This window comes from Onychomys torridus, chromosome 10 (genome assembly GCF_903995425.1).
Source record: "Onychomys torridus chromosome 10, mOncTor1.1, whole genome shotgun sequence".
In the NCBI taxonomy this organism is placed as follows: domain Eukaryota; kingdom Metazoa; phylum Chordata; class Mammalia; order Rodentia; family Cricetidae; genus Onychomys; species Onychomys torridus.
In genome coordinates, this window is record NC_050452.1 from 13903479 (window position 1) to 13914912 (window position 11434).

The following is an 11434-nucleotide window of genomic DNA, read 5'->3' on the forward strand; positions in this document are numbered from 1 at the left end:
TGGCGGAGGCTGGCGCCTGCGCAGTGTCACCACGCACGTGTTCTGCTGGTTGTACTCACCGGGATCGAGTAACATGGCCGAGATGGAGACGCAAAATACCGGGACGGAGGACGGCTTTACTCCCGTCACGCACAGAGGGGGCCGGCGGGCGAAGAAGCGACAGGCCGAGCAGCCGTCAGCGGCGGGACAGGACGGAGACGTCAGCCGCATGGACACGGAGGAGGCGCGGCCTGCGAAGAGGCCGGTCTTCCCGCCGCTCTCGGGCGAGCGGCTCCTGGTGAGGACCGAGGCGGGACCGGGTGGGGACGGGCGTGCTGGTGAAGGGTCCCTGTCGGTATTAAGTCTCGGCCTGCAAGTCTCCAGTCACCTCCTGGATGTGTGTGTGCTTTGTTGCAGACTGGGAAAGAAGAAACGAGAAAGATCCCTGTCCCCGCCAACAGATACACACCATTAAAGGAAAACTGGATGAAGATATTTACTCCGATAGTGGAACACTTGGGACTTCAGATACGCTTTAACCTGAAATCAAGGAATGTCGAAATCAGGGTAAGGAGAAGGGCAGCAGCCTACCGAGTTTTCTCCTTCAGAACTGAACGTGAATGAATGTGTTTTCTTTCATAGAGCCTACTATTCTAGTAAGTGGCTTTCTTCAGGATTCTAGTATAGTGAGTTTGAACTTAACCAAATACCTTCAAAACTATATTCAAAACAGGAATTGACTGCATTCCTAAGTTGGTCATGAGATCACTCCAAAATATTGTCTATCCAGTGACTGCCTTCTCCAGTGGTTGAATTGATGAAAGGTGGAGAAGGGTAATTGGATGTACATTGATAGGTGGTAACTTCAGGTACCCACCTAACAGTATAAGTGCTGTATATTTTCTTGTTTGCTTGTTTGTTTTTCAAGACAGGGTTTCTCTGTTGTTTTGGTGCCTGTCCTAGATCTCGCTCTGTAGACGGTGCTGGCCTCAAACTCATAAGAGATCCGATGCCTGGCTCTGCCTCCCGAGTGCTGGGATTAAAGGCGTGCAGACCGCTGCCTGGTATATTGCTGTATATTTTAATGATACTCTTTTTGGAGGAAATAATGTTTTTTTGTTTTTCATCAAGACTCTCCTTTCTTCAATAGATCTTCTATGCCAAATTAATTTTCCCAGGTCACAGTGCTTCTATGTTGATAGTCTAAAATCCCCGGCATTTCAAAGGGATAAAAGTCAGATGCTTTTATCTTTTCTCACCCCCCCATCCCCACCCACCCCCGCTGGTCCTTGGGTGGCTTTACTCTCTGAAAGAGACCTTTTCTCCATCCTCTTTCGACTTCAGTTCCAGACAGCTTTCAGGGTCTAGCTCAAAACACCTTCTTTAGAAATGTATGCATTTCTACGTTTCCGTTATGCTTGGCCGCCTTGCCTGTTGCAGGATCTTTAGTTGGTAGTTTTAGTATATGTTGATGCCATATATCAGATGCATAGTGTGTTAGCTTGAGGTGAACCACCTCATCCAGTCTTTAAGGTATGATGTAGATGATACACCACCGCCCCAGCCTCCATGCATGCGAGAGGATGAGGCAAGGGAAGTTAAAGGAATTCAGTGCCAGCCAGGCGGTGGTGGCGCACACCTTTAATCCCAGCACTCGGGAGGCAGAGGCAGGGGGATCTCTGTGAGGTCGAGGCCAGCCTGGTCTACAGAGCAAGATCCAGGACAGGACAGCCAGGACTGTTACACAGAGAACCCTGTCTTGAAAAACCAAAGAAGAAAAAGGAAATTCAGTGCCTTGGTCAGAGCCCTCAGTGTAATAATTGAATATTAGTGCTAGAAGGGACCACTAAAGATCTTCTATGCCAACATGTAATTTTATAGATGAAAAAATCCTAGGATATTTATGGGATGTATAGGGTGGGAACCAGAGTCTGGGCTTTGTTGTTTATTTCCTTTTTGGGCTTTTTGAGACAGGGTTTCCCTGTATAGCTTTGCGCCTTTTCTGGATCTCACTCGGTAGCCCAGGCTGGCCTCGAACTCACAGAGATCCGCCTGGCTCTGCCTCCCGAGTGCTGGGATTAAAGGCGTGCGCCACCACTGCGCTTTTATTTCCTTTTTTGAGACTAGGTTTCACTAAGTAGTCCTGGCTGGCCTGAAACTCAGAGGTCTGAAGGGTGCTGGGATTAAAGGTGTATGCTCCCCTACCCTGCTGGGTTCTGTTTTTAAATGTGAAAATCCTGTTAACACAATCCCGTATGCTTTTAAGTTTGTCAAGTGTGTAGTCCCTTCAAATGGATTGTGAATTTGTGTGGGAGACCGGAAGGAATATTTTGGAATTAGACTGTGTCGGGTTTTTAGTACCTTAATTTCCTCATGTCTGATATTACTAAACATTTGAGGTTGTCAAGGTGAGGCTTAGAGCTAGATGTGTAGAGTCCATTATTTACAGTGGTGGGCGTTCTGTGACTAACAGCTCTTCCTGTAGTTCAAGTAACTTGCAGACAGGCTTCCTACTTAAGCTGTACTTGGTTTCCTCGGTACCAGGCATGCAAGGGGTCAGAACTGGAGATGTTGATTTGGGAAACAGCAGCATATAAATGATCTCTAAAAGAGAACGTTAGGTCAGGACTCTGGGGAATACTGCCTTAATGGAGGAGAGAAGAGGACCTGTCTGGACATTTAAAAGAGGACAGAATGGTTGGGGCTTTAGCTCAGTGGTAGAATGCTTGCCTAGCAAGTGCAAGGCCCTGGGTTCAGCCCTTAGCTCCGAGGTAAAAAAAAAAAAAAAAAAAGAGGACAGAATGGCTGTGAGCCCTTGGAGAATGCTAGGGGTGTTGCCACTAACCTCGACAAGTCATAGAGTGTGGTTAGTCATTTGAGCGGGTTTGTGTAGCATCGCCCAGCTTTGGAGCAGAAGGTTCTCTTGTACAAATTGAAGAGAATGCTTAGCTTACTTAAAAGGGGAGTCTTACAATATTGGGGGAGGGTAACAGCTGATGGTGAAGAAAATGATAATAAAAGTATCATTTCTAGTGTTTTTTTTTTAGAATGCTTTCTTTTTCTTCCCCTCCATATGTGTACCTCTTTTTTTCAGACTTGTAAAGACACCAAGGATGTAGCTGCCCTGACAAAAGCAGCCGACTTCGTGAAAGCCTTTGTTCTTGGGTTTCAGGTGGAGGTGAGTAGTCTCAGGGGACTTTGAAATACAGTGTGGACATTTCAGTAGACGGGCCATTTTCCAAATGAGTCTTGTTGTGGTGGTGTCTGGATTTTAGTTGCAAAAATGCTGTCACTGCCAAGTGTCTGCTGAAAAAGGTCTTCATGGTGTTTACTTTTGTTTTGTAGGATGCACTTGCCCTTATCAGGCTGGATGACCTCTTCCTAGAGTCTTTTGAAATAACCGATGGTGAGAGGCGCATGTGGTGGTCTTCTGTGTAAACAGTCAGCCTCTGTGTCTCTGACTGCATTGTCTTGTGACGGGTTTTCTAATAGCTTCGATTGAGCTGTATCACTAGCCCTTTCAGAAAATGTATACTTAGTGTTGTGTAGTAGACAAACTCAGTAGCTAGCTACCTGATGTCTTGTCTTTCTTCCTTAGTTAAGCCCCTAAAAGGAGACCACCTGTCAAGGGCAATAGGACGAATTGCTGGCAAAGGAGGGAAAACGAAATTTACAATAGAGAATGTGACACGGACACGGATTGTTTTGGCAGATGTGTAAGTATCTTGTCTTGAGAAAATTTTCATGATTTATAATTGGTCTTATAGCTGTTATATTTGTTGTAATTTCTTTTTCTTTTTGGTATTGGGGATTGAACCTGGGACCATGTGTGTTCTGGTCAAGTACCATACCACTGCTTTATCATAGTTGCATTTACCTGATGTTCTTGCCATTGTAGGTATGTGGTTCTAGATGAACAGTCACCAAGCTTGAAAGGATGATGAGTTAGTCAAGGAAATTTCAGTAATTGTAGTTTTTTGTTTTTTGGTTTTTTTCCCCTCAGAATAAAAGAAGTACTTAGACTCACTATTAAAATGATTTATCCCAAGGGAAGCTTTAAATTTTATCTTGGGAAAATCCATTTAATCTTCATAAAATTATTTTTAAGGTTGCTTTCTTCTGCTTCTTCTACGTTGTGATGTTCAGGTCTTGCTGTTATAGAAGGGCTAGCTAGGTTCTGGTGGTGCCATATTGCTCTTTATATTGTTGTATGTATTTTTGCACTGGCGTCTTCCCATCTCTTCCTCCAATAGATGCAAGAGGTGCCTGTGTCTGAGCAAGCTGCTATTGGTCCAGTCTGTGCTTGCTGTGTCTGTGTCTCAGGGGGCCCTCTGGGTCCAGTCTTAGCTCTTGGTCTAATTGGAGCTGTGGAGTCTGTGTCTCAGGGAGCTGCTCTGTGTCTCAGCAAGCTGTTCTTGATCTGATCTAAGCTGGCTGATTCTGTGTCTCAGGGAGCCACGTTTGGTCTTATCTGGGCTCTTGGTCCAGTCTCATTAAATCAGTAAGGGAAGTAAGTACAAATAGTGGGTGCTTGAAATGCCGTTGTGAGGCTTTCCTTTAGAATATATATCTATCTATATTTCATGTAGAAGTACACACATGGTTTTCATAACAGGAGGGTGAGTATTGCACATTGAGTAAACAACTGTCAGACACTTATATGTGACTATGAATAAGATGATACAGGCTTATGGCTTATGGCGAGGATGAGGTTCTGGACGTGGAGCTGGGAGTGCCCCTTTTAAGATGGGCATGGGAGTGCATGGATATGAGGCTGGGAGTACCTCTCTGAGGAGAGAGCTGTTCTGTTCCCATGTTGGTGTTACACAGGCAGATGTCTCAGAGCTGATAGGCTATGAAGTTGAAAAATAGCAGTTGGAAGAGAGGGTGAGGATTTCATTTAATACCCTTTTGTTCTAAAGAACATTATTTAGACTATAATGTAGGTATTCTTTATATTTAAGGGTAACTTGTATTGGTGGCCCTCTACTTGAAGCCAGATGTAGTATCATAATTTTGCTCTTCTATGGATTGAGCCTTAAGAGTCTGAAATCTGAGCTTTTTTTTCTACTGGTAATTTCAAAGACATGGAAATAACAATATTCAAAATAGCTGAACCTAGCCTAAAAGTTTTTGTTTTTGTTTTAATGTGGAGCTGAGGATTGAACCCAGGGCCTTGCGCTTGCTAGGCAAGCGCTCTACCACTGAGCTAAATCCCCAACCCCAACCTAAAAGTTTTCGTTAGTTGAGAAAACCAAAGCTAGAACTGACTTGCTAATGAACTTGTGACTGGTTTGTAATTAACTTTATAATCTGCAAATTTACATGTCTTTAAAATTCGCTGTGGATGTTTCAAAAAGGGTATTTTTGGCACAGTTTCCATTGTAAACGGCACTGTCCGTGTAAGGGTTGCCAGCATAGCTGTCCTGTGGCCCTGCCACAGCCGTCCTGCCCATCATCAGAGTTCCCCTGCATCACCTTACCAGCCCTTTACCCCACTGAGTCCCAGCCAGCCTCGGGTCTGCTTCCTGTCACTGCTTTTGCTCATGTAAATGGATGCCCAGTGTGGGTTCATTTAGCACATTGCTTTGAGCTTGTTTTGTTGGGTGCAGCAGTACTTCCCTTTTTTTAAATAGCCAAGTAGCATTCTGTTTACAGTTGATGGACATCTGGGATGGTTCATGTTGGAGCCGTTATGACTAACACTGGTGTAAAAGTACTCCATACATCCTTTGATTAATTTTAAATTAGATTTAAAGTGTGATGATAGTTGTTTGTTGTTACATTTAGACATTTTTTTTGAGATTGTAATTACATTTCTTTCCCACCAAACTCTATTATATGCCCTTCTTTACTTTTTCAAACCTTACGGCTTTTTAAAAATTAATTGTTATTGCCTGCATATATGTTTATTCATATGCATTCCTAAATATAAGCTGTTCAGTCAGCTTAATGTTACTTGTATGTGTGTTTTCAGAGCTGACCATTTGGTGTTGGATGACCAGTTGGTGTGCTCTTCCCTGGGGAAGACCATTTCTCCTCCTGCAGCATTCCTATTACTTGTAATTCTTTCTGTAGGGTTGAGGCCTCTTGGGCTTTTCCCCCATCTACTTTGGCATCCCACTGGGGGTGTCCTTGTTTTCTGCTCATGATTGGGTGGTCATGTTGGTAAGACATTATGAGTGTCGTTTCCGATGTTAGTAGGAGACACAAACTCACAGCAAACCCCTGATCATTAGTGTAAGCTGATGGGCTTCACTTGTGAGTAAAACCTGTGACTTTCCTCCCTTGGCAGCTTGTGTAGCATTGTGTGTCACTATGGAAGCTAGCAAATAGAGGGGAAGCTTCCAGGTAATACCAGCTTGACTTTTCTGTGTCCTCAGCAATAGGGTATTACGATCAAGTCTGGTAGGTAACCAGAAACATTGTCGGTAGCCTGTATAGTTTGGGGGAATGTAGTACCCCAGCCAACAACTCGAAGGTCAGTATCCCACATCTAGCATTGGGCTTTTTATGTAATAGTCATTGGAGTCAGAAAACAGCATTATATTCCCCAAGTATAAAATAACATCTCATTTAATATATATAAACATAGAAGCCTCTAAAATAGTTTTTCATAGCTTTATAAGTTGAAATTGAAAGATGCTATAATTAGTGAATCAGTGTTAAGAGTTCTGGGTATTTAGTGAGCAGCTAAATGGTCTAAGTTTTCTTGATTTCTGTGTCCTTTCCATGTGTGTCCTTTATCCTTTCCCATCCTCATTGCTCAGGATGAAATCCAGGGCCTCACACACAGGGGTGTGTGCCTCTGAGCTACATCCCTAGCCCTAAGTCTCCTGATTTCTTTAAGTTTCTTTCCTCGTATACAATGGGAATAATTCTATCTAGGAAAGGTCCTTTGAGGGTTACAGCAGTGGACTCAGTGGATGAGGACAACTATTGACCAGGAATCCTTTTGTTCTGTTTTGTGTAATTCCTGTTTGAATAGCAGATCATGTGCCATAGCACCTGAACGTAGGTCAGGGATGACCTGTGGGAATTAGTACTCTCCTTCTATCAAGTGGGCCTCAGGGATCAAACTTAGGTTGTCAGGCTAGATGGCAAGTACCTACACACACTGCACCATCTCTCACTGCCTGTAACCAGTAATCTGGGAGTGGTGGCACGTGCCTGTAACCTCAGCACTCAGGAGGCAAATGGGAGGATCATTTTGTGTTTAAGGCCAGCCTGTTAACAATGCAAAACCTGCCCCAAAAAGGTAATTTTAATTTGTTGTTACTTATATTTTTGATAATTTTTTTGTGAGGATATATAATTCCTGTACCACAAGTCACTCATTGTAGAAGTGGTTTTAGAAGATCTTTAAGTTGTCAGTCATCACCCACTGCCCTCGGTTTAGAATATGGATCTCTTTCGATTTCCAGAGTTTTTAGTTCCCCGGGATTTGGTATGGACATGCCTTTTGTGGCTAACCTAACTCATTCATTTCTTTCAGGAAAGTTCACATTCTCGGCTCTTTCCAGAACATCAAGATGGCGAGAACTGCCATTTGCAACCTCATCCTAGGTAATAGCAGCTTATTTCTTTGGGGTTTTCTCTGATTAGGGAACAGAAGAATTAAAGCCATATTTACAAAGCAGCTTTTATATTGTTAAAAGAGTTAGTGAAGGGAAAAACAGGAATATTTTACTTAGATTCCAGTTGTTAGAGGAGAGAAACGTTTATTGGGTAATGTCATTAAATCTCTGTTCCTTTCCCTAAGAAGTACACAGAAAAGCCATTCCAAAGTAACAGTTAAGTTCTACAAAATGGGGGCTGCTAAACACATCTGTCCACAGAGTCATAGCAATTTGCTCAGAGGTTCTCTGGTGTGCAGGTCTGGCTGGCTTCTTTATGAAATACTTTTACAGCTGATTTCTCTTAGAAAAGCAAGATATTTGTCTTCTATGTAGTTCTTTATGTTTGAATATATTTGTATAAATAAGCTGCTTTTTTCTTAAACAGGAAATCCTCCATCAAAGGTTTATGGCAATATCCGAGCTGTGGCCAGCAGATCAGCGGACCGGTTCTGATTCCCCTCCGACTGAGATATTCACATAAAACCATGGGAATATTTCCTAGCCGCCTACAGCTCAGGTTCCTTTTCAGGTCTCAGCCAGAGCAGAAGCAGAAAGAGAAGGAAAGTTTAACCGGACTTGGCACTCCACTGCTTCTAGGATAATTTAAATATCAAAATGTAATACTTTTAATACTTAACACTTTAAGTGTGAATTGCTGTATTTTTTCACTTTAATCACATGTGGCATATTCAGAGTTTAAAATCTTGTCATTTAGAGATGACTTCTTAAGACAGATTTATAACTAAACAAAAGCATTTTTTCCTCTGAAAATTTTAATGAAAATCTCAGAAGACCTGAGAATCACAATCCTTGGTACCGAGCACCATGACTACTTCAGGGATGGGTCATAGCACTGGTCTGTGCCGTTGAGCCTCAGGTGCTCGTCTGTGTGCAATCTATGAAATGAAAGCCCGCATCACAAGGCTAATGAATTGCTTTTCAAGGAAGTAATGAAAGTAAAACAGTTTATTCTTATAACTGGTGTCTGTGTATGTGAATTTGCTCATTTCTTACATTGTTTGGAACCTACTTCATTAAACATGATTTAGATACTGCATTCTTTTGCTTCTCAAAGGCCTTGACCAAACTATTGTGGTGATTGGAGCATCAGGGGATCCATGCAATAACTAAAAGAAGTGCTTTTTAAAATCTTTAACTTTTTAAAAAATGTGATACTTACCTTATGAGTATTTTATACATGTAGGTCTGTTCACCATGTGTGTGTGTGCCTGGTATCCCCAGAAGCCAGAATAGGCGATCAGATCCCTAAACCGAGTTAACAGATAAAGTTGTGAGTCACCATGTTTGCTGGGCCAAGTCTGAAAGGTCAAGTACTCTTTCCCAGTGAGCCAGCTCTAACAAAGAGGGTGTGTGTTTAGAGCTAAGTGTCATTGTGTAGCCCTGGCTAGCTTTGAACCCCCAGAAATTCCTATGCTTCTACCTCCTGAGTGGGAATTCAAGGTATACACCACCACATCCAGCATAAATTTTAGTTTTATTTATGTGAATTTGTGTATGTATGCCTGCCACATTGTATAGGGGTGTGTTCGAGTGAGCGTGCATGCGCACCTGTGCCTGCTATGGGTGTATACGCATTCCCTTGGAGCTGTAGTTACAGAACGTTATAAGCCTGATGTGGTTGCTGGGAATGAAACTCCAGTCTTCTAGAATAACAGCAAGTGCTCTCAACCACTGATCCATCTTTCCAGTTCCTCTTGGGTTTTGAGACAGAATGTGTAGTCCAGATTGGCCTGTAACTCAGAATAGCCCAGCTTGCCTCAGACTTGGGACAGTCTGCTGCCTCAACATTCCATATGCCAGGGTTACAAATGTGTCATCATGCCCTACTTAGTAGTAGTTTTGTTGAGCTTGGGTTCCCTCTTATCAGTGGGAGGTGCTAAGTATCCAAGCTGCTTTTTACCTGGATGGACTGTCTGCCAACAAGAAATTGCTGGAGTGCCCCCCCCCCCCAAACAGGAGAGAATGTTTAATATTATCAAACCTCGTTAAAAGGAGGACTGTGTTAGGAATTCTCTATTCTGGAGTCTATAGAGCATTTAGGAGGTACACACACACTATATGCCCAGTGAGAGGGATTCAATATTGTGATGACAGCTACCGTGTGCTTTTCTCAGAAATGATGTCTGGCTTTAATGCCTTTTTAAGTGACTGAAGTGATGCATGGCTAGGTAACAGTATTTTGGGTTTAATTTTAAGGAATTGAGGCAGAGTTAAGAACATAATTTTTGCCTGAGAAAGTTTGAGATTCTATGTTAAAGTGCAATACTCTGCATTCAAAGGAGACAATGCTAGAGAGTAACTCTTGAAGGCATTTGATTGCATCTTGCTGGTAGTTTATCTTAACAACCTGGACCAAATCACATCTCTAGTGCCTGCACACTATAGCCAACCTGAAACCTGTTTTTTATTTTATTTTATTTTTTTTTCGAGACAGGGTTTCTCCGTGTAGTTTTGATGCCTGTCCTGTGTCTTTTCGCTATGTAGACCAGGCTGGCCTCAAACTCAGAGATCCACCTGGCTCTGCCTCCCAAGTGCTCAGATTAAAGGCATGCACCACGGCTGCCCGGCCTGAAACCTGTTTTTGTGAAACTGCCCTGCTACTGGACTCACCTGTTAACTATAAGGCTGTGTGTTTTTTTTTTAAAACTGAGGATTGAACCCAGGGCCTTGTGCTTGCTAGGCAAGCGCTCTACCACTGAGCTAAATCCCCAACCTAGCCAAGTGGTCTTTAGGATACTCCGTGTCTATCACAACTCCAACTATATTTTACTGATTTATTAATACACTGTCTAGGCTAAAAGAAGTGATTTTTCTTAGGTAAAGATATGGTACGACTTGGGGGTTCTTACGTATTCCAGAAGATTTGGGCTCCAACTCTTGGGCCTGCCTAGCACTAGTGATAGGGATGAATGATAATGATGATTGAGCATGTGGAGACAGACTCACTTGCACTGTTCCAAGAGCCGTGTCAGGTTTGGAGCAACACACTTCCTGTTACATTGTTGAAAGCATCCATTGCCCTTCTGAAAGCTGCAAAGTGCCTGCCACATGCAAAATACTTGTCTTGGGAAAGTATTGCTTATTTGGCCAAAGAACTCACAATCTTCAGGAACTCTCAGTGAACTCACCATTTGGATTGGTTAGCTGATGGGAAGAGAAAGGTTGCAACAGGACTTAGCAGCTATCTACATGAGTGTGAGTCTGGCATGTGGGGAGTTTCAAAGACTAAAGATGAACATCTCAAGACACCTTGAATACTACTTTCTTTGTACATCCTAAGAACTACCCAGAAAGTAATCTTTTTACCATCTTGTCTGCACCTTTCATTCTAAAACATTCTACACACTAAAAAAATTCCTTTTGAGGGCTGGAGAGATGGCTCCGTGGTTAAGAGCACTGACTGCACTTCCGGAGGACACAGGTTCAATTCCTAGCACCCACCTGTCTATAACTCCAGTTTCAGGGGATCAGATACCCATGCCAAAACACCAATGCACATAAAAAATAAAATTATTTTTTGAAATACAGCTTCCCAGTTTAACCATTGTAATTGTAGATAATGTAACTTAGTAGCTTTATTTAATGTGTAGCCACAATGTGAAATCAATGTTGTCTTCTGAAGCTCTGTAAGTTTTTAACAGTAAATCCCTTTCTGTTGCCCTTGACAAAACATTCTGCATTTGTCTCTAGAAATGTTATTATCCTATTAAAAGTGGAGCTATTTCAGTTAACATGGTTTGTTAGAGTATGTGTCAAAAATTTCCTTTGTTCAATGGTGTTTACACCTTGCTTACCCTCATCTCCAGAATACTTGG

The 11434-nt window shown here is 42.6% G+C and overlaps 1 protein-coding gene across 1 annotated transcript; it reads left to right on the forward strand.

The window, feature by feature from the left end:
* Nucleotides 1-17: 17 nt before the first annotated feature.
* Pno1 (partner of NOB1 homolog) lies at nucleotides 18-8573 on the forward strand. Its single transcript, XM_036201720.1, has 7 exons — nucleotides 18-277; nucleotides 397-546; nucleotides 3074-3157; nucleotides 3325-3385; nucleotides 3578-3695; nucleotides 7475-7545; nucleotides 7984-8573. Exons 1-7 carry the CDS (start codon nucleotides 74-76, stop codon nucleotides 8049-8051), a joined length of 756 nt encoding a protein of 251 aa, XP_036057613.1. The 5' UTR covers nucleotides 18-73; the 3' UTR covers nucleotides 8052-8573.
* Nucleotides 8574-11434: the final 2861 nt, after the last annotated feature.